The sequence below is a fragment of the Barbus barbus genome, assembly GCF_936440315.1.
Source record: "Barbus barbus genome assembly, chromosome: 46".
Classification (NCBI taxonomy): Eukaryota; Metazoa; Chordata; class Actinopteri; order Cypriniformes; family Cyprinidae; genus Barbus; species Barbus barbus.
Window position 1 is genome coordinate 23,105,408 of NC_136724.1, and position 22,223 is coordinate 23,127,630.

Here is a 22,223-nt window from a genome sequence, read left to right on the forward strand (position 1 = left end):
TTTCAAAGTCTTCTTAGTCTATTCTGCTCACCAAAGTTGCATTTATTTGATCAAAAATACAGTAAAAACAGTAATATTGTGAAATATTATTACAATTTCAAATACCCAATTTCTATTTGAATATATTGTAAGATGCAATTTATTCCTATAATGCAAAGCTGCATTTTTAGCATCCTTACTAAAGTATTCAGTGTCACATGATCCTTCAGAAATCATTCTAAACTAATTCTTATTGGTGCTCAATTATTAATAATAGGTCTTAAAAAACTTTTGACCTGTAGTGTATAATATCATTTCAGTGTTTGATTTGAAGGAGATTTGTTTACTTTTGGGTTACTGCATGATCTCTAATGTAAAATCTGGATTCTGAAGCAAAACCAGTTGAGAACCACTGACCGTTAATGTGACATTTGCCATTTCATATTTGGCAGATTTACAATTCAAAATCATTCAGGTAGAAAACAAAGGAGCGTAAAGCCACAATTACAGCCATAATCAAGTTAAAATGCACACAAACATCAGGATTTTAAATATAACAGTACGAACAAAGCAGAAACATTTGATACTCGTTGTGTTTGTCCGGATCGACCTCATAATACACAGCAAAATCCTGTTTCAGTGCGAGTGGAGATTTCATGCATTTGCAGGCATGGTTTGAAGCAGGAGTCTGTGTTCGCTGTGCTCACGCTAGCATGCAAACACATGCTGACAGATGCTGCAGCGACCTTGTCTGGGTTGCACTGATAGACAACATTGAAAAAATCCTGTAAACCAAAGTCAAACTGCATGTTCGTTTCTTGCACTCACTACAAACATGTCACAGGTACAAAAGCATTTCAGCAAAGCGTGGCTGTTGTTTCATCCAAAAGCAGATTTATTGCATACTTGACACAAAAACTCCCAGCAGCCGATGTTTTAATGCATTAAAACTCCGTGCATGAAGCACAAACGCATGTTTCCTTCAGTTGCATGTACTTCTCCAGTTTTCCAAATGCTCCGAATGCATTAAACTCAATATGCAAACATGCACGTTCGCTCACGCCCCGCTTTAGCATAGGGCTGGACAATAATTCAATATATCGCGATATATTGTTTTCAATAACGGTGATATTTTTAAACACATTCCAAAATATTTTGATATACATTACCAGTGTTCGCTGGTACAACTTCCTTGAATAAACATCAGCACTGCATGTTTCAAAATCAAAAAGCATCTGTATCTTTGTAGGTAACCTACGGTCTCGAAGACATTTTCATTTTATCTAATAAAGATGCATTCATGAGCTGAGCGCTGATTTGTGTACAGATGTTACCGGGTAAACCACTGTTTCTGCCGCTCTAAAAGCGCCTCCTGCTGGCAGAGGATGAATTTGCATTCTCAATAAGCCTGTCTCCAGCATCATGTGTTTTTGTTGTGTTTTCTGCAGCAAGTCTGAGCACTTTTCACATTCTTTATCCGGGCTGAAGCACTTTTGTGTCAATCTAGAAGAATAGCCAGCCTATGTTATAGCTTAAATTTAAAGATATTAATAAGGTGAGTCTGAGACTCTTATGCTTGACGGTGATTTCTTGTTTGTATGAAAGCTAAATACAAATAAAGGTGAACATTTATTTATTTGCACCATTTTTATTTTTAAAATATGATATAGTTTTATAAGAGGAGGTTTTTTTCGTCTCAAATAGAGATCACGATTCTCCCACGATTCTGAACTAAACAAAATCATGTGTGACAAAATATTGCTGCAGTCCATTTAAAAGTGTTTAATTAATTTGAATGAATTATTAAACATTTTAATATGTATACATTTATGAAAAAGTGGTTTGAATGAATGATTCAATGAAAAATACACTTTTAACACTCACTTTTCGCTTCCTAGTGGCAAAACAATGCAATCGACAACGTTTTTTGAAGCACCAATTACTGTCAAAAGGGGATTTGCTCTATTTTGATCACCACCATAGACATCAATGTTTATATCTGAACTATAAACTTTCATCCCTGTATTTCTGTTTTTTTCAAAGGTTTAATAGACACGGGCAAATTGTTGTCATTTAAAAATGGGTGTTTGACTCGAGATCGCAATCTTTTAACGATTAATCATGCAGCTCTAATTGCTCATATCAACATCGGATTTATATTGCATCGACCGAAATTAAGAGATATATCATGATATAAGTTTTGGCCATATCGTCCAGCCCTATGTTAGCAGTACAGCGACATCCGGCTGCGCCGCATTGCCTCGCTGATCAGGTACGCAGGACTGACTTCCGGTTCCTCCGTCATCACCACGATGTTCTGCCACTCGCCGCACTGATTGGACTTCTTGATCGTGTCCACGACGCAAAGCGCGTACAGACAGTCCTCAAAAGTGGCGGCCATCGTCAGCGGCCGGCCGTCCCACGTTCGCCGGTCGTCTTGATCCTGGAAGGCCTGCCGTACGGCTTGAACCATGCAGATGGTGCCGGTGAGATACGGAGACGGGATGTCCCGGAATGCCTTATCCGGAAGAGACGCGTTTCCGACAGGCGTGTTGTCCTTTAGGAGGAGCTCCTGTCCGTTTTCGCTTTCGTTTTTCTGTCCGTACAAATCCGTCCCGGAAACCGTCAACCTGCCGGACGTTCCTACAACCACAACCTCCTGCCGAAACTCACCCGGGACGTTAAAATTGAGCGTAACCGTGCAGCAAGCGCCTCCTTCCAGAGCCATTTGAAAGGTGCAGAAGTCGTCGCTAGTGATCTGCCGGATCCCACGGATGTGATCCGTCTGCTTCACGAAGGTCTTGAGGAAGCCGTGCACCTTCGCCGCACGCTGACCCGTCAAAAACGTGAGCAAATCGATGATGTAGCTCCCGACCGAATGCAGCCCGCCGCCGCCCATCAGGTCGTCGCAGCTCCAGTTGTACTTCTTCCCGAGGAGGCTCCCGCCGTGAACCTGCGCCTCGCAGACCAGGAGCTCTCCCACGTAACCCTCCTCCAGCAGCTCCTTCATGCGGACGAATGCAGGGAGGAAACGCAGCACGTTACCCATGATGCTGAGCAGCTTCGGGTAGTACTGGGCCGCCGACATCATGCGGAAAGCGTCCAGCGGCGTCGCTGTTCGGTCACATATTACATTTTTGCCAATTCCTAGAAGAAGGAATGAGAAAGAAAGTTAGACGTGTAGATGATATTGAAACAAAACTTGCATAAAAGAAAACACATAAACAGAGACATGAGGACATTTTGGCTTTGCAAGTCTTTATAAATATACTCAAAAAAGATTATTTGAGTATGTTTACCATTACCACTCTGCTTCCAAATTCAGTTACTTGGTGTTTCTTTGTAATTATTTGTTAAATTTACTAGCAATTTTGAGTGAAAATGATTTCTGTAGTATTTTTTTTTTTTATGTAGAAGATAGATCATTTTATTTGAAGTGAGGAACACAACCAAATCACTGAACAGTTCTAAGTGCATGTTTCCTTTCATTGTAGTACCTACAAAGACCAGCAGATGGCAAACTTTCCCAAAATACATCTCAGTTTCAAAACAATCCCTGCGTCTCAATATACACCCTATCTGCCCTAAATAGTATTGGAAATTACTAATATCACAGAATTTAGGATGATAGTATGCACAGTGAGACGCAGAGAATGAAATATATCTTACAAAGAGGTTTGTGTATTTATTGAATTAAAAGAAATACTATTTCACTTTTGATTTATTCAATCTAGTGGGTGAACAATTGAATAAAAATAATCTGCTTTCAAGATATGTCTCTTCTGCTCAGCAAGGCTGCTAAAAATTTTATAAATAATCCAGTAGAAACTGTAATATTGTGAAATATTATTTCAATTTAAAATAGCTGTTTTCTATGTGAATATCTGTTTAAATGTAATTTATTTCTGTGATCAAAGATGAATTTTCAGCATCATTACTGCAGTCTTCAGTGTCACATGATCTTCAGAAATCATTCTAATATACTGATTTACTGCTCAACAAACATTTCTGATTATCATCAATGTTGAAAACAGTTGTGCTTCATATTTTTCTGGAAAATGTGATGCATTTTATTTTTCCAAGATCCTTTGATGAATAGAAAGTTCAAAAGAACAGAATTTATTTAAAATAGAGATCTTTTCTAACATTATAAATGTCTTTACTGACACTTTTGATCAGGTTTAATTTATCCTCGCTGAATAAAAGTATTAATTTCTGGAATTTTTTTAAAGCTGAATTTAATATGTAATGCTGAATGATCAGTAGTGAAGTCCTGCGTAATGTCATTTTTCTCAGACTTACAGCAGAATAATCTCCCATTAGCTCCCGACGGCAAGACCCGAGTCAGAAAATGAATCCATCTGACCCATTTCTAGAAATCCAGTGTGGGAGAAGAGAAAATAACTCAACAGCAGCCACCATTGAGAAACGCTCAGCAAGTCAACATGAAATGAGAACGGACTCCAGGTCTTACTGTGAATGACTGATCAGTGCATGATATTCCACAGAGAAATGCTCGTCTTCCATTAAAATATAACAATCTGCCACGCCTCTAAAACAACCTTCCTTTTCAGATGATGTCATCAGTCCCTCTTATTCTTAAGCCCCTCCCCCTCAACCTCAACCTGACTGAGTTCTGATTTATAAGAGAGAGAGCGCTCATTAGTGTGAGGATACTAAGACTTTGCAATTTCCTCTCCTCTAGGGATCCAACCAGCATTAAAGCACATCGTACCTGCACAAAACACAGAGAGAGAGAGAGAGAGAGAGAGAGAGAGAGAGAGAGAGTCCTCTTAGTAAATAATTATGCATCTTCTAGCTTAGAAACCTAGCAACCATCCAGAATACCCTAGTAACCACATAGCATCGTCCTGGAAACCACTCCAAAGCATTTTAGCAAAATACAAACATCTAGATCACATCAAGTCAAATTTGTGATAATATAGTTACAATCAACAATTCTGAACGTCTGTGATACGAACATCTGGAAATCGAAATCAAAGCTGCCAATGCAAACATATACAGTATTATAATAGCTCATAAAGCATAAAAATGAGCACAAATGCAGTGGTTTGTTTGTGGATGTGTGGTTGATCTCCAGTCATGAATTATGCAGCGACTGAGTCTTCAAAGCTCTGAACTGACACACATCAGCAGCTCTCCCAGACTCAAAGTACTGAGCCTTTGTTTGTTCTGCATCACAGCTCCATAGAATACATACTAGTTTAAATAGAAGAACAGCTCAGTATTTCTGTAAAAATATTCTTGTAATCATGTTTGTATTCTCGTTTTATGGAACTTTAGTCAGGGTAGATGCCAATATAACTGAGCACAAAAGAAAACTAGTGGCGTATGCATGTCAATCAAATCCTATTTGTAATACTCATTTTTGTCTTGTTTATATCTACAAATCCTTAAAACAAGATCATTTTACTTCAGAAGCAACACTGCATCATATGAAAATAAAATAATATTAAATAATAATAATAAATAATATAAGTTATATATAAAATATAAATAATACATTAAAAATATTGTTTTTTAAAACTTTAAAAACTTTAAAAATATATATTTTTAGCAACAGAATTTTACAATTTAATGGACATTTTCAATATACAAAATATATAAATTGTATATAAATATACAAAATGTTGCTTTTGATTTACAATAATAGATAAATATTTTTTTATTTGAATTAAAACAACAAATAATGTTTTTCATTTTCAGTTATATATTTATTAAAATGTTTATTTTTCTTTGCAACTAAAACGTTTTTTAATTTAAAACTATTTAACTCCATGACAGAAATGCACTGCAAAATGATGGCATAGCTGATTTGTCGCATTTGCAATATTGGTAAAATTTCAACCAGCCAGATAATTTTGATATATTTTTTCATTAACACTGACCGCAACAATGTTCAAAATGTCTCAGAAAACCAAATAGTTACATTTGCAAGTTGTAAAATCTCTGCATATCATTCAGTGTTCCTGCTTGGCTGAGATTCAGCTTCACTGCTGAGTTCATCAACGCTCTTCTCCAGGCGCTGAGTTTGATTGTTGGCGTTAGAGAGCAGCGGAGGGGAGATAATTACACTTCCATCATCCTAATGGAGCTCTGTCTCTGAGAGAGAGAGAGAAATCTGCACTGCACTACACAACAGCTCATGATGAGACACACAGAGCCATCAGCAATCAAGAGCAGAGACTAACCCAGAGCTGAGGAGATACATGCAGCCGGTGGCTTTATTTTCATCTGTACGCATAAAAACATCCCTAACCATTAGTTCTGCAGGAAAACCCCAGAGACATGATCTGTTCAGATTTAGTCCACAGCAAATCTAAATTGACCCCATTTACTTTCTTAAATGCACGTTCCTGCTCTTGCTGTAAATAATTGATCATTGCACGTTTGATCCAAAGAAAACAAATGTTTTTAAAATGCTTCATCAAAATTCCCTCTGACACGACTTTTCTTTTCGGCTGATGTCACCTGTATCCATCCTATTTTTTCTGCTGGAATATTCTGTTTCAGTGTGAAATATGACACATTACAACAGTTAAATGGGCTTTGAATGCTGTTGTCAAAAGATTATTTTTTTCCAAAAGTATGTTCAGGTTTACTGTTAATAATATATAATATTTTTAGCAAAGGAAATTTATGTATTTTATTAAAATTATACACAAATATATTTTTTTAATTTGATAAAATATTAAGAATATTACTATTAAGAATTTTGAAAATCAAAACACCTATTGTACATAAAATTATGTTTTTATTTTATTCAGAGTGTACAAATAAAATGAAATAAAAAATGAAGTAATCAAGCAGGCGGAGTTATCACCCAAAACTCATCTCAAATGACCAAATATAAAATATACTTATCTCTAGTTATGAAGACATTGGATTTTGATAGCTTTAGATATATTATATATTACATATATCTGTGCATAAAATACAAAAAAACAAACATTGGTTTTTATTTAAAAGTTTAAGGATGACAGCAATGCACTGCAAAAAGTCTTTTCCTGGAAAGCAGCTGGATAATGTTACTGACATGTTTTTCATTTTTAAACGATGTTTAAAACACGACAGAAAAGCAAATGTTTAAATCTGCATGGCATAAAAGCATGAATTATCAGTAGATGTAGTTGTAGAGATAACTGGCTTGAAAGACGAGCAGAAACTCACTCACGCCGGCCTCGGGCATCATCAGGAAACCTGGTCAGACCTACTGTCATTGAGTCCTGGAGATGGTAGTTTTCTAGCTAAAAGCTGTGACCGTCACACTGATGATAATGCAGTCTTATTACTGTGCTGTTAATGTAGTGACGACATGGAAGAAGAACAACATTTCCAGGAAACACAAACAGCATGAGAGTGGAGCGCTCTGGTGTAATCGAGTGGAGACGTGTGAACGCGTGTCGGCGCTGGGATTTCCACCTGACCCATCACCTCAGGCTTTAACACACATCCAAACACAGAGCCAGTAAAACAGGTCCAGATGAGCTCACATTTACACTCTGAAACCATGAATGAGAGATCATACTAGTGTGTGAGTGTGTGTGTGAGTGAGTCAGTGAGTGAGTGAGTGTGTGTGAGATAGGATACAGCTGCATCTGTATAGCAGAGATCACACACACACACACACATTAATCACGGTGAGCATCTCAACGCTCCAACACACAATATTCAAATACAGTCTCAGCTGAGACACATCAGGAGCCAGAGACAGGACAAACACACACCATACACTCATGATCTGTGTGTGGACACAATAATACACACTTCACATAGCATCATATAGAAAATATATCATATATTATATCAAGTATTTGAAAATATTTTAAATGCATCATATGTATAATAAACATTAAATGTCTATAGTAATTTTATATATTTTATCTTTATATATATATATATATTTTTTTTTTTTTTTTTTTTTATTATTAATTTAAATAAAATTATAATAAATAATATTCCAAATTAAAATAATAATACAAATTAAAACAAAAATATACATGTATTTATTATAATAAATAAATAAAAATTATACTTATGTACATGAATATATATATATCTGTGTGTGTGTGTACACATTTTGCTTTGGCAACTAAATGACACAAATATGTTTAAGTTGAAGCACAAAATTTACTAAAACTAAAATTGAAAAAAATATCTGAAATTAAAAGAATTTACAAAAACAATAAAAATAATAAAAACACATTACAAAATTACTGAAACTTAAACTAAAATAAAAAATAAATAAATAAATGACGACAAATTAAAAACTAAAAGCCAATTCAAAATATAAAAAAAAAAAATAATTGTATAATAGTATATAACACTAAAATAACACTGATATAAAATAAAAAAAATTGTGAAAATTAAATGAATGCCTATTTTGCATGAAACGCTAATTTGCTTTTTTATTAAAAATTCACAAATAAAATGGTTATCAACCAAAACTGATAATCTGAAAATGACCAAATCTAAAACATGCTGATCTCTAGTTATGAAGACATTAGTAATAACAGAGATGGGCCGCTGCGGTGATATGTTGTGCGATCATGTATGACAGAATGACTCTTCAGCAACACACTTCTATACAGATATAAGCAGATGAGAGTGAGATCAACACACTGAGCATTAAATCAGCACTGCAGGACACACACACACTTCTGAGATTACAAATCCTGCGAGAGACACTATTGATCACACACACTAACACTCATCAAATCCTGAGAATCAACCTGCAGATGAAGAACAGGTGTTTGTGCTGAGGTCTGCTTTTACTGTCAACATACGATCAAAATCACAACAGCTTCGACTTCATGCTGACATCAGCTCCTGATCAATACAAATCAAACCACATCCTGCATTTCCTCTCTCGCAGAAATACAGCTCTTCATGATTATGAGCAACACGGCTCGCAAATGAAAATCCCTTCATGCTGAACAGTACGGTATATTCTTGCTTTACTATTTAAATAGAGGTAAAAACATAGCATGGTAAAACTCGACTCATCTATCCATCATTAAGGCACTTTAAACTTTCAAGTTAACATTGAACAATTATTTTTGCAATTTTTTTTTTTTTAAATACAGTTTTAGTTTAGTTATTTTACATTGAGTTAGACTAAATGAAAATGAAAAATATTAATTTTAGCTAAAGTTTTTTTTTTGCCATTTTATTATTATTATTAAAAACATGTTCTTATTTTTATTTCAGCTTTAGTTTTATGTATTAAATTCATTTAGTTTTAGGTGTTAAACAATGAAAATTAGAAATGTTAATTTATTTAGTCAGTGGTGTTTTTGTTATTTTTTATTATTAATTTTGTTTTTAGTTTTTATTAATTTATTTATTTCTAATTTTATTTTTCATTTAGTACATTAACTTAAACTAAATAAATAAAAATGAGAAAGGAAAAATATTTAATATTTTTAAAATAATATATATTAATAAAATAATATATTTTATTTCAGTTAATGTTTGTTTAATTTCAATTACCTTTTTTGTTTTAAATAATTTTAGTTTACAATAATAACCCACTTCTGCATCCTTTTTTGTTCCTCAGTTCAACTTCAGGAATTGATCAGAAATGTAAAACCCTGGTGTGTATACACTGCAGAAATAGTGAGCGTAGTATGCTAGTATGCTGTTGTGAACGCAGCCCAGGTCTGTATTCCTCACAATGCTCTCCATCTACTTCCATCCGCTGGGAATAAACAATCAAAGCTGCAGATAATCACTTGCCATCTGTATGATTTCCACGTCTGATTGTCCTGTATCACGAAAACTTTCAAAAACATCAAGTACATCATCATCACGCAACAATGAGCTGATTGTTTCAGGTGATCATGTGACTGTTTATATTCAGGGACGAATCAAGAGCCGTTTTGGCTTTTAGAAAGCTTGTGAAAGTTCCTCTGATGTGTTTGAGTGTAGTAGCAGTTTCAGGACACACACCAGCACTGTTTGATTAAATGAAACGTCCAGGACTGAGGTGAAGCTGAGGCCGTGTTGTTTTCCAGGAGTTTCTAACTGTGTGCTATTGAGTCACCAGAAATACTGACCACAAAACAAGACACAAGTCATAGTGAGGAGAGAGAAAGAGCCACGGCAGGATGAATAGATGCACAAAACACACGCTGGTAAACAAGAGTTTAGTGCTGACTGAGGAGAAGACGTCATCCGTTAGCATTAGCATGAGAATGTGCCGTGATGGATGAGTCTGCAGGGATGTTTGCTCAGGATTCACAAGAAACACTCAACAGAACAACTTCCTTCCTTTACAAATCTGAGTTCAGCTGGAAAACGGTTTCTTGGGACTTTCCTGATGCCTAATGTTTATGTTAAGAGTGAAGATGGCTAGTTTTGGGTCACCAAAGAAATTGCTAAATAAACAGGTCATTTTGTAATTAATAAATAATATAACATAAACAAATACATAATAAAATTATATTTATAACAAAAAATTACAAAAATAAATATAAAAATCTAAACTAAAATCACAATAATATAATGTATGATGTTTATAATAAAATAAATAAATAATCAAACAGGTCAGCAGAGCAAACCTTAACAGAATAGCTGAACTTAACTCAGCAACTCAATATCATCTATATAAAATCATGCATCATTGAAAGTGCATTCAAATGTGTTTGATTACAAGCAAAAAACCCGTCAGTGACATATAACTGCGAATGTAAAATCCCCTTAAAACAGCATCTCTGTTGCTGTGCTGTCATAAACTGCTCTTTGTCCTCGGCTGAAGGAAAACAAAAGGCATTGATCTGCTGTCAGGAGGTCTGAGAGTCTCAGAGGAGCAGTTATCTAGAGCCTCACCTTCATCAGATTAAAGCCACACACAGAAACATCACGCTTGCTGCAGAACCACAGCAACGAGGCCGTGCAGATCAGTCATAAATCACCAGAGCGACACTCAAACACATTGTTATTCTGGACCTGCTTGTAATTCTTTTTCATGCAAAAGCACGGACACAATTAGCCACCCGCCTCTAATTAATCAGTGAGCAAAGATGTGTTGCTGTAGTGTTGAGGAGGTCATTACTGTAAAAACCCTTTGAAATATCTAACAGTGTATTCCTTTAGTCAGCAGTATATTTCTTTACTCTCTAGGCCCTCTCTCATTGCTGAACTCTGTTCCTGGTTTTATTGATTCCTGAAAGTCGTGCTGTAGATAGTGTTTATCTGTCGTCTGTCAGTCGCTACATGAGAAACCAGCATTTGACTATCTGCTGTGTTCAAAGTATGCAAAGACGACTGTTTGCATAGTCCGGCTGAAATTTCACCTTATCGGAGCGCGGCGGGTCAAAGGTCACGATGAGCAGCCCGAGTGTGCGGTCGTTTGATTGGCAGCTCAGTTTGTGTTTTGTTTTCTTCAGCAGCTCACTCACACTCCTCCGTCTGTAGGAGTCAAACCTTCATTAATGAACTTCATCGCAAAGCACTTCACCGCTTGAACTCATCAGGAGCGAGTGCTTTCTGCTCAATCAACCAGAACTTTTCTTACCGGACTAGATTTGGTGCAAAACCAGACAGCATATTTTAGACATGTCTGGAAAGTTTGGACAAATGTGACGTGACATCTCATTATATTAAGAACAGCACACTACTCTCACTAGCTTCGCTGTATGCAGTATGTACTCGTAATGGCATACTTTTACGTAAAAATTAAACAAAAATGCTAAATTCAGCATTTATTGATTTGCTAAATAAAACTTGGAACATGTAAATTAGGTCATGTGACGAAAGCTAATATAATTCTGAATTCTGCACAGTACTTAGTATTAAGCTAGTATTCTATTCTAAACTCATTAAACTCATTAAAAAAATTAATGTAAAGAACCACACTTAAAAAAATAAATGGTGTAGAATTTAGACTGAATCAGAAATTGCTTGTAAATTTCACAATTAAGTATAAATATATGGCAAGTGACACACTGAATTAAATGTATACATACTCTATACACATGTATAAAAAATTATATTCAAAATTATAAACTTTCTTGTAAAAAATTAATCTATTTTACAGTGTACATACTGATAAACAATTAAATTTAAATTCTGCATAATAACGAGAGACCAGAATATATACTTAATTATGGAAATCAATTCCTTATATCATAATCATCTATGCATTACTGTACTCAATAACACTCAACATTGTATACATATACATATATATTTTTCTAATGTTGCATAACTTCCATAAAAGGGACGCAGTGATCAGGACGGATGTTATCAGACGTTGTGGTACAAGTGAGGTTTGACCTCTTTGCCTTATTAAGTCAATGACAGCATGAAAGACTGCTATTCACATTACTGCCGTTACCCTCAACACTTCCTGTTTCTCATTTCCTGTGATATCACACCATGTCACCAGGATGCTGAAGTGACTTTAACCACTTATGGAAAGGTAGCACGAGTCCACCCACATGCAGACCGTTCTCCAGTGCCAGAGGACAGGAAGTAGTCACAAGCCACAGGAAGTGAGAGTGCATGTGGCTTCGCTGTGCATGAAACCTGGCGCTATTTGCCCTGAATGACATCAGAAAGCTTTGCATATAACATCACATTTAATTAAAATAATTTAACCAATATTTATGTTTTACGGTTATTAGAATATTGCATCAACACCAGTCTTATTTTATGACAATTTTCTTTATTAATATTCTGAATTAATTTGTTTTTATTTTTTAAATTAATATTAGTTAGTTTAGTAATTTAGTTGTCCATTTTTTGTCTATACAGTTTGTTTTATTTTTATTTTACCCATAGTTTTAGTTATTTATTAAGTAAACGAAATGAAAATGAGCAATAAAAGAATTTTTTTAAATATTTAATTTTATTTATATATCATTTTTATCTAAATAAAAAAGACAAATGTTTCCCTGGAAACTAGCTGAAATAAAACAAGTTAAATTTGAAATAATAGCATTAATAATTATACCATTAACACTGTTATTTTAGTATAACTGAGATACTATTACATTTTTTCTTAATGTTTGGAATTAATTTTTGATTTTATATTTTCTGTTTTATTTTCATTTAAATTTTTCTGTGTTTTTGCCTTTTTTTAATATGTGCACAAAGTTTTTATTTATTTTTAAATTAAGTTATTTTTAGTTATTTTAGTACATAAACTTAAAACAATACTAAATCAAATATAATATATAATTTTTAAAAATATTTTATATATATATATATATATATATATATATATATATATATATATATATATATATATATATATATATATATATATATATATATATATATATAATTTTATTTTTATTTTATTAAATTTATTTTATTAAAAGTATTGGAAATGTATTTTATAGTATTAGTTTTAGTTAAAATGTAGGAAAATTTGAGTTTGATGTCACATGAACAGAGAAAATTGTTTGCAAAAACAAGACTGTAAAACATGGTAAATTATTCTCTTTTGACGATCTTACACAAAATCAGGCAACAGAGATATTAAGTAGGAACATATGCAATAAGTAAAAAAGGCCTTTATTTGCTGAGTGTCACAGGCTCAGATGCACAAAACCCATATTCACCAAAACTACTGCAAACCTGCTGCAGTGCACTAGTGTGAGTTCAGTCACAGATCAGCCCTGCACGAGGAGCGAGGCTCTTCCGTCCACATGCACTCAGGAATGCTCACTTGTCAGTGCACAGAGAAAGCCGCTGAAAGCGATTCATCGGAGCGAACAAAGAGAATTTCACAGGACTCACAGAGCATTTCTCCCAGCAGACATTAGCATGTAAATAGTGGTCCGGGAGGCTTAATACGGCGGGCCGGGGTCTCCCCAAACAAGCAGCCGTATTCAGCGGAAGCATGGGAACGGGCCCGTCCCGGCATCTCCGGGGGCTCACACCATATAGACCATATGAAGGAAGTCATGCAGTGAGGAGCCTGAAAGACCTTCAATAAGGTGTTCAGACGGAGAAACAGCAGTCATTTGAGATATTTCAGTCAGAATGACTAGAATTAGACGTCTCTACACATTCATAATGCCCTGCATTTCCATGATGTGGCAAAAGCAGACTTTACTGTATATTTCACAAACTTTGGATGAATACATGAAAATGAGGCCTGTATCGAATCACTAAATGGACTAGTGTCAAAATAAGTTTGGTTTAAGTTGAAGAAACTGTAAAATAAATATCTTACTATTGAACAGTAGAATGTGCTTCTCAAAGTAAGAATGATAAAAAATGTATTAAAACGTAATTTTCAAAGAATATCACTTAATTTCTCTTTTAATTTTAACAGTAAACATCTTTTGTGCAGCACTTCTTTTGGACTAAACAAAAGGAAGGGTTACATTTTCATTTAATGACATAATATATATATATTTTTTTTAATTCAATTGTTAATGTTTTGTGCCTTCATTTGATTACCACCATTTTTGATAATAAATTTGCATTAAATCATAAATAAAAAAAATACAGGATTTCTTAAAATCTAGAAAAAAAATACAATAGGCCCCTATGAAATGTTATATTTATTACATTTTTACTGAATTACTGCATTAACACCAGTGTTATTTTAGAATATCTAAAAAGATACTATTGCAGTTTTTACTAATATTTTAATTTTTAGTTTCGTTACAAGCTCAAATGCACAACACAGATGTGCCAAAAATATTGCAGCCAAGAAATAAACTGCATATTTTAAAATGTTTAATTTTTTTTATATATATTTACATTTTTATTGTACAATTTGCAACAAAATTCTAAAATTTAATATTTAGGTTAAAAATTTTATTAAAATTGTATTCATTCAGTTGATTAGACATGCTTTTGGTTATTAAAAAAATGAAGTAAACTAATGTTTGGAAATTTAAAATTTAATTGAACCCTTAAAACTGAATCCAGAAAAATTTAAAATGGAGAAAAAAAAAGAAAAATTGGAGGAGGAAAATAGATTTCACAGTGCCCAAAATTATTATTTTTGCTAAACTTATATTAATTGTTGTTAAATTGCATGTTTCAATAGATATAAGTAGATATAAGCTATAAACGGATAATATAAATAAAAATAATAAATTAATCCAGAAAAAATTATGTAAAAAACAAAACAAAAAAACCAGCATTTGTGGAAAACAATAACCCATATGTCATAGGGCCCTACATACACACTGCTGTGACATCCTTTTCCTTCAGAAAACAGTATAATTCGTCACATACTGTACATCATGGACTCACTAAGGAACTGCTCTATTCTTAGATGCTCCCTCCAGTTCTCAAAGATGAGCGAGCGTCTGTGTGTGTCGGTGGACGACAGCCAGCCTGACATCCGATACACCGCAGAAGCACGGCTCACCGACACACACAACACTGCAGGACTCAATCACATCACAGCACAAACACACACCATATATATGCTTTATACTAGAAACTACACGTTTAGAGTGAGAGACAGATAGTGGCATGGTTTGTTGTTGTTGTGGGTGTTTGCATCACTGTCATGTTTCATTTTCACAGACCAAACCTTTTGGGACTTTTGTGGAAAAATGCATTTCTGATGCAGCAGCAATTGAAAGAACAAGAAGATATACAAGATTACAACATAGTATTATATCCCTCACAACCTCACTTTCATTCATGCCAAATTATAAATACATTTAAAAAATATAAATAAATACTTTGCAAGCAATAACATAGCCTCATAAAAGAGACTAATATTCCTTTTTCAATATAAAATTATGAAGTTTTATTGTTTTTAAAATAGGTCTGCACAATTTTTTGAAAGGGGGGGGGGGGTTTAAATGCAATAAAAAAAAAACACAATTTGGCACAATATTAGAATGTTAGAATATAATATTATTTGAATTAAATTAAATGAAACCATATATATTAATATTAGAGCTGTATGATTTGGGGATTTTTTCCAGTAAAAATGTTACTAAAAAGTTAAGAAAAGAAAGAACACCAGGTTTGTTGTGCTTGTATTTATGCACAATTGGGCCCAAAATGTTACGTCAATATGATTATAAAGTAATAATAAATATATATAATTATAAATAAATATTATATTAAATATCATTATATTTAATTACTATATTATTATCATCTTGAATTATATATATATATATATATATATATATATATATATATATATATATATATAACAAAAAAATATTACTATTATTTTATTTTAAGGCAAGATTATTACTAAAATATTTCTCTGTAAAATCAAGTATTTAAGAAAGCGTTTAATATGTACTTTCAGTGTGAGAATGAGGACAGACTCTGAGAACGCATTCAGAGACGCTGCTCCTTTAACACACAGTGAAGCTGAAGCTGGATCAATCCAGCGGGACAGATGCACTGGAAATGCTAATGTATTCCACTAGAGCCGCTTGAGCTCCACTTTCATAATCCGCTGCTTGTGAAACGCTAAGAACCAGCGCAGGCCGTGAAATCAGAGGGAGAGGAGAAGAGGACCTGATAGAGGACTGCATCGGTGCATTATTCAACAGCCAAAATGGAGGATGAAATAGGTCTCGAACTGCAATCTCACAATCACTCGTTGTCTTATCTTCTTCTTCAACAAACAACAAAAAATTACACTATATATATTTTATTCATTACAATTCTAAATCCATCCCAAACTTAAAAATGCACAAAAAAAAAAAAAACCTTTTTCAGCTAGTTGATCATTATTATTATTCGTATTGATATAAAAATCACCAAATTTCAGGTCAGAATTTTGCAGACCTACAAACATGCTTTTTTTTAATAATAATAATTGCATTTTAAATTGCAATCACTATTGACCCCCCCCCCCCCCCCCCCCCTCCCCTAAATCATGCAGCCCTAAGATGACCCTCCAGGAAGAATGCCTTCAGAAAAATGCAGTAAATTCCAAGAAAAACCAAGACTTCCCCTCACTGACCCCTCAAATGCAGCCCAGCAGGTCAGACAGGAACGCTGTGTGTATTTGCATCAGGCTGCTGTTGAGTGACTTCAACTGTGTTTCTGTCACTAGGTTCGGTCTCATTCATCTGATCTTCAGCTCAAACTCCCATCCTGCTCATTATCCTTATCAACACTCCACACAGAGTAAACAGGCAAAGCCTGAGGTGAAAACCTTCAGAAGAGGAACTGAGCTTTCAAACTAGTTTCTGAATGACAAATCTGCTGGTTTATGCTTTAGTGCAGCTGCTGTTAACGCATCTGATCATCACGAGATGAGAAAGATGACCATTATCTCATTACAACAACTGGGATGTTGCTTTAAAGGGAAAGTTCACCCAAAAATAAAGATTTGCTGTTAATTTACTCACCCTCAGGCCATCCAAGATGGGGACTCTTTTTCTTCAGAAGAAGACTAAATAAGATGTTTAGCTGAAACTGTGGTCCTTGGTGGTTTTATAAAATAAAACTCAGCAGCTACCATCACTTTGAGAGTAAAAAAAGCACATAAAATTAAAACCTGTGGTTCCTGACGATATATTGAGGTCTTATGAAGCAACACGATCGGTCTGTGCAAGCAACTGAACATTATTTACAACATTCATTTATTACATGTAACAGAGCCTCAGGCAAACGGTCTGGAGTGATGTCCGCTTCATGAACGAATCATTCTTTTGAACCGATTCTTTTTAGTGAACCAGTTGAACCAGTTCATCAAATCAGACTGGATTGTCTGAAACAGTTGGCAGCTCGAGCAGCACACATCTACAAGTTCCTCAATCAAAACTCACTTTCAGACGCCTGACAGTCACTCCGACTCAAAATGAGCCAAAATAGAGCTTATCTGATCCGATGATGAAAGAACTCATTCAGTGCTCCCATTCAAAAGAATCAGTTTCCCCGTTTGCCTGATTAGCCCACAGGTAATAATGGAAATAATTGTGAATAATGTTCAGTTTCTTGCACTGACTGATCGTTTCGCTTCATAAGACCTCAATATACCATCAGAAGCCACGAGTATTAATTTAGTGTTGCCTGATATGCTTTTTTGACGCTCAAAGTGACAATAGCCACTGACTTGTATTTCTGAATCACCAAATACCACGGTTTCAGCTAAAAATCTACTTTACTATTCCACTGGAGTAAAAAAGTTAGCTACATCTTGAAATTTACAGTAAATTTACAGAGCTATCCCTTTAAATGCTGACTATTTAGACAGCACAGTTGATTTTGATGGAGTGCCTGGTTAATATAATACACCAAAATAGATCCACTGTCCTTGCTTCAACATTATCTTAATGAGAAAAATCAATCTTTCGGTTTTAAACAGATTAGCTGAACACATGGACACGAGCACAGCTTAAATATTTGCTCTAAAGTACATGTTTACTCAGAGCTGAACTCACAACGGGCTTTTACCTCGTTTATTGACATTTCACAACTTGACCAGGGTAAACTTTGACTGTGAACTAATCCAGCATGAGATTCTACAGCACAGCCTATAAAACAATGGAAAACGTGTCAATTTTGGTTCTACAGGAAGACACAAGGTAAACATGTTGTCCTAGGAGCGCATGGAAACCCATGTGACGTGATTTTACCACCGCAATCAAGCTCTGCAGATAAACAGTCTCTGAGTGCGACGAAGCCTTATGAGTTCCTTATCATGATAAATCACGGCTGGATGACGAGAATGTGACGAACCTGACCTGACCAGAATGACAACACTGCTGCTGTTAAGAGGAAATACAGCGACAGCAATTCACTCACATTCTTAAGACAACTTCAAGGTTTGAGTCTTGGGGTTTTCAAGCTTAAATTTAGGAGCAGAAAATAACCACCTAGCAAAAAAAGTTGAAACTTTAAAAACAGCTGATTTTTTAGCTTTCTCAACTTGTTGTTTTAAGTTTATACAACAAAAAGCTGAGAATCTCCTACAAAAATAAGTTGAGAACTCAAATCTGCTGAAGCTGGTTGCTTTAAAATTTTAAGTAGGCTCAATTTTTTTTCTTCAGTGCATACAACCTCCTTGCAACCACCTACAGTATCCTAGGCTTGCAAGCTTCGCTCACGTGTGCTACAGAAAAAGTAAAAATTTCGGTCTAGATATAATAGTGATTAGTGCTGTGTATAAACGTAATGCTAGGTATTTCAGCGCAGTGACAGAAGAAAGACTGAGGATAATAATCCAGTCTGTTGCTGGTTCCTGTCTGAGGTTATTTTGGGCTCATTCTCCTGATCCCAGAGATGAATAATTCTCACAGGTTATTTCTGACTGTCATTGGACACCTGCAAACATCAGTCACCCGTCTCATCTACTGACTAGACAACAGACTCCAGAAGCAAATCATGAGTGAGCAACGGACAAAAACACAAGCCTGAGATCTTCTGAAGATCCTAAAGCAGTCATTTCGACCTCTAGCAGATCATTGTACTGAACACATGAATCATTACTTACTACACATACTCAGTGGAAAACATTATTGCACAGCCATTTCAAAGCTCAGGAGATTTAATAGAGAATAACTTAAAAATATCAACAGATGTTTCTCCCAAAATTTATTCGGAAAACAAAACACACAAACGAGTCACTACTCATCAACCAGTAAGAATATAGAGCTTTAAAATGAATGTGGAAATGGATATTATTTGTTGAGAAATTATCGAGATCTCTGATTGCAGACTTCTGATATATGATCACAGTTGAGATGTCTTCTGAAGCTCATTTGGAGACACGTGTGACATCAGTCTTTTTCTCAGGAGAAACATCTGAGAAGCAGCAAATTCAAGTGACATTCTTCATTTGCCCTCGATTTCTTTTCACTGCTGTCTTGGAAAAACAACGGAGAATGTTCTGAAGGTCCTAAATCAGTGATTTTGACCTCTAGATTTTATAGAAGATTTCTGTCACGGTGATGACCACATGAATCACTACTTAGTGCATCCTCTGCAGAAAAAAATGCTCTATCAAAGCTCGAAACCTAATAGCGAAAAACTATATTTTATTTAAGGTCGCAGCTCTCTCAGATGTGTCTCACACAATAAAACACACAAATGAGTCACTAATCATCATCCACTAAGAATATAGAGCTATAAAATGAATGTAGTTCAGATCATTTGATGAGAAATGTTTGAGTTCATAACGAGGTCTTTGACTGCAGTTGAGATGTCTTCTGAAACTCAATTGGAGACACGTGACATTGTTAGTCTTTTTCTCAGAAGAAACAGCAGGAGACACGAGCGATGTTCTCTGTTGTGCTCTTTATTTAATGCCACTGCTGTAGGAGGAACAACTGAGATATTAATGAGACTCTAAAGAGATATTTTTCAAAGATCCATTTGCAAGTCCATAAAATGATGGACAAACTTCCTTAAGGCCTTTTACACCTAACATCATGAACTGGTCCAGTCTATGTCAGTTTCACCATTGTGGCTTTCTTAATGACCAAAAAAACAAACAAAAAAAAAACCACACAATTTATGATGCAATGGCTGGTGAAGCAAGTCAGTCATATATTAAAGCCACACCTAACCTGCCAGAAACAAGATCTGACACGCGCGCTCCTCCATGAGAACCATCAGAGGAACATTGTGCAATTCATCCAATATGTGCCACTCACCCAGCGTCTTCACGGCGATCTGTCTCGTGAGCGGCGGAGGCAGGTTGATGCACACCAGGTCCACATCCGGATGCAGCAGCACGTCATCGATCCGGTTAGTGTAGAAGGGCACGTTCATGTCTCGCGCCAGCTCCTCCGCCTCCTCCTGCGTGCGACCCCACAGCGCCTTCACCGAGAAGCCCTCGTTCTTCAGCAGAGGGATGATGACCCGGGTCGTCAGACTGGTGCCAAACACACCCACACCGGGCAACATGACTGTCGCGCGCGCGTGGATGCTCACACACCGGAGGCGGGTGACCCGGCGGGTGCGGGTTCGAACCCTGATGCGTGAACTATGACCATTGCGCCTTTGGGTTCCTCCCAGCTGTGTGAAACCTCTGTAAATCAATAATTATTCATTCAAAGATGAGATGGATTCATCATCATCCACCTGCACACTGAGACCCGCGTCTGCGCATCTGTAAGAGATCCCGGTTTAAATGCACGCGACGATACAATGTTACATTCACAAATGCATTTGTATCCGCTTCGGAATCTGCGCGACGCGCCACACTCGCGTCGCGTTCCCTCTGTATCTTCCAGAAAGACGCAAACGCATCGCTGGCGAGGTCAATGCGTGCGCGTCACGATGCAAATTAAATCCTGATAGTATTTCCAAAGCGTTCCTCCGAGCGTTGTCGCGTCTCTGTACCTCTCGCTATCAATATTGCGGCCGGTGCAGAGTTCCGCCCTCCCCGTTAACCCCTTCACAACCGGAGACACCAATCCTACTACAGCGAAGGCTTGCTCTCTGAATATTAATTACGCAAAGTGACGTTCGACAGAGAAGACTATCTGATTGGCTGCTGGAGGGTGGGCGCTGGGTCAGCTGGCTAATCCAAAGGCGGCAGAGGCGTGGTTTGTGAATATTAATTACGTTGCGTAACAGGACGCCGTGAAGGTTACCAAGCAACGTCAGCGTAGTTAAACGATTAATATTCATAAGCCAAGCCTGCGCTGTAGTAGGATTGGAAAAAGCAGCGGAATTATGCACACAGCTCGTCTGATCACAGCGGGAGACAGTGACTGCAGTGAATGGAAACACAATACACCAGCGAGATGACGACAAATTAATTATTATTAGGTTTAACGCATTTAATAAGTGGCAGAGAAAATAATAAAGGGGTCATATTGAGTATTAGAGCAACAAAAGGTGAGTGAATGAATTAAAAATGTATATTTACAAATGCACAGAAATATATTATACATACTATATATACATCATTTAAATATATTTAAGATATAATATTAAATATTATATATTTAATACTTTAAGTTTATCATGGAATAGTTTGTATAATAAACAAATGTCATATTAAGATAACTCATTTTGAGTGTAAATGCTTAAGATTAAAATATCACAAAGCACTAAATATTGCGCCATCATTTCCAAAGGCGCTTCAAACCTCCCCATGAGTCAATATTCAGATGGAAACTACAGTAGCAGTGAGTCAATAACAGCCCTGTTTAGCCTGTTACGAAACTCACTTACGGCAGAACTGAGGAGGAGGAAGAGGATGAGGATTAATCACTGGACAGATAGTTTGTGACTCAGAAACACATTAAGCTTCACTTTGACCTATGACCTTCAAATCACATCTCATCAGAAAAGCTCAAAACTCACTC

The 22,223-nt window shown here is 35.7% G+C and overlaps 1 protein-coding gene across 1 annotated transcript; it reads right to left on the bottom strand.

The window, feature by feature from the left end:
• Positions 1–1,635: 1,635 nt before the first annotated feature.
• On the bottom strand, positions 1,636–21,302 carry LOC306864796 (glucose-fructose oxidoreductase domain-containing protein 1). Its single transcript, XM_079409030.1, has 2 exons — positions 20,559–21,302; positions 1,636–3,126 (listed from the first exon to the last, which is right to left on the bottom strand). The coding sequence occupies exons 1-2, from the start codon at positions 20,809–20,811 to the stop codon at positions 2,204–2,206; spliced, it is 1,176 nt and encodes a 391-aa protein (XP_079265156.1). The 5' UTR covers positions 20,812–21,302; the 3' UTR covers positions 1,636–2,203.
• Positions 21,303–22,223: the final 921 nt, after the last annotated feature.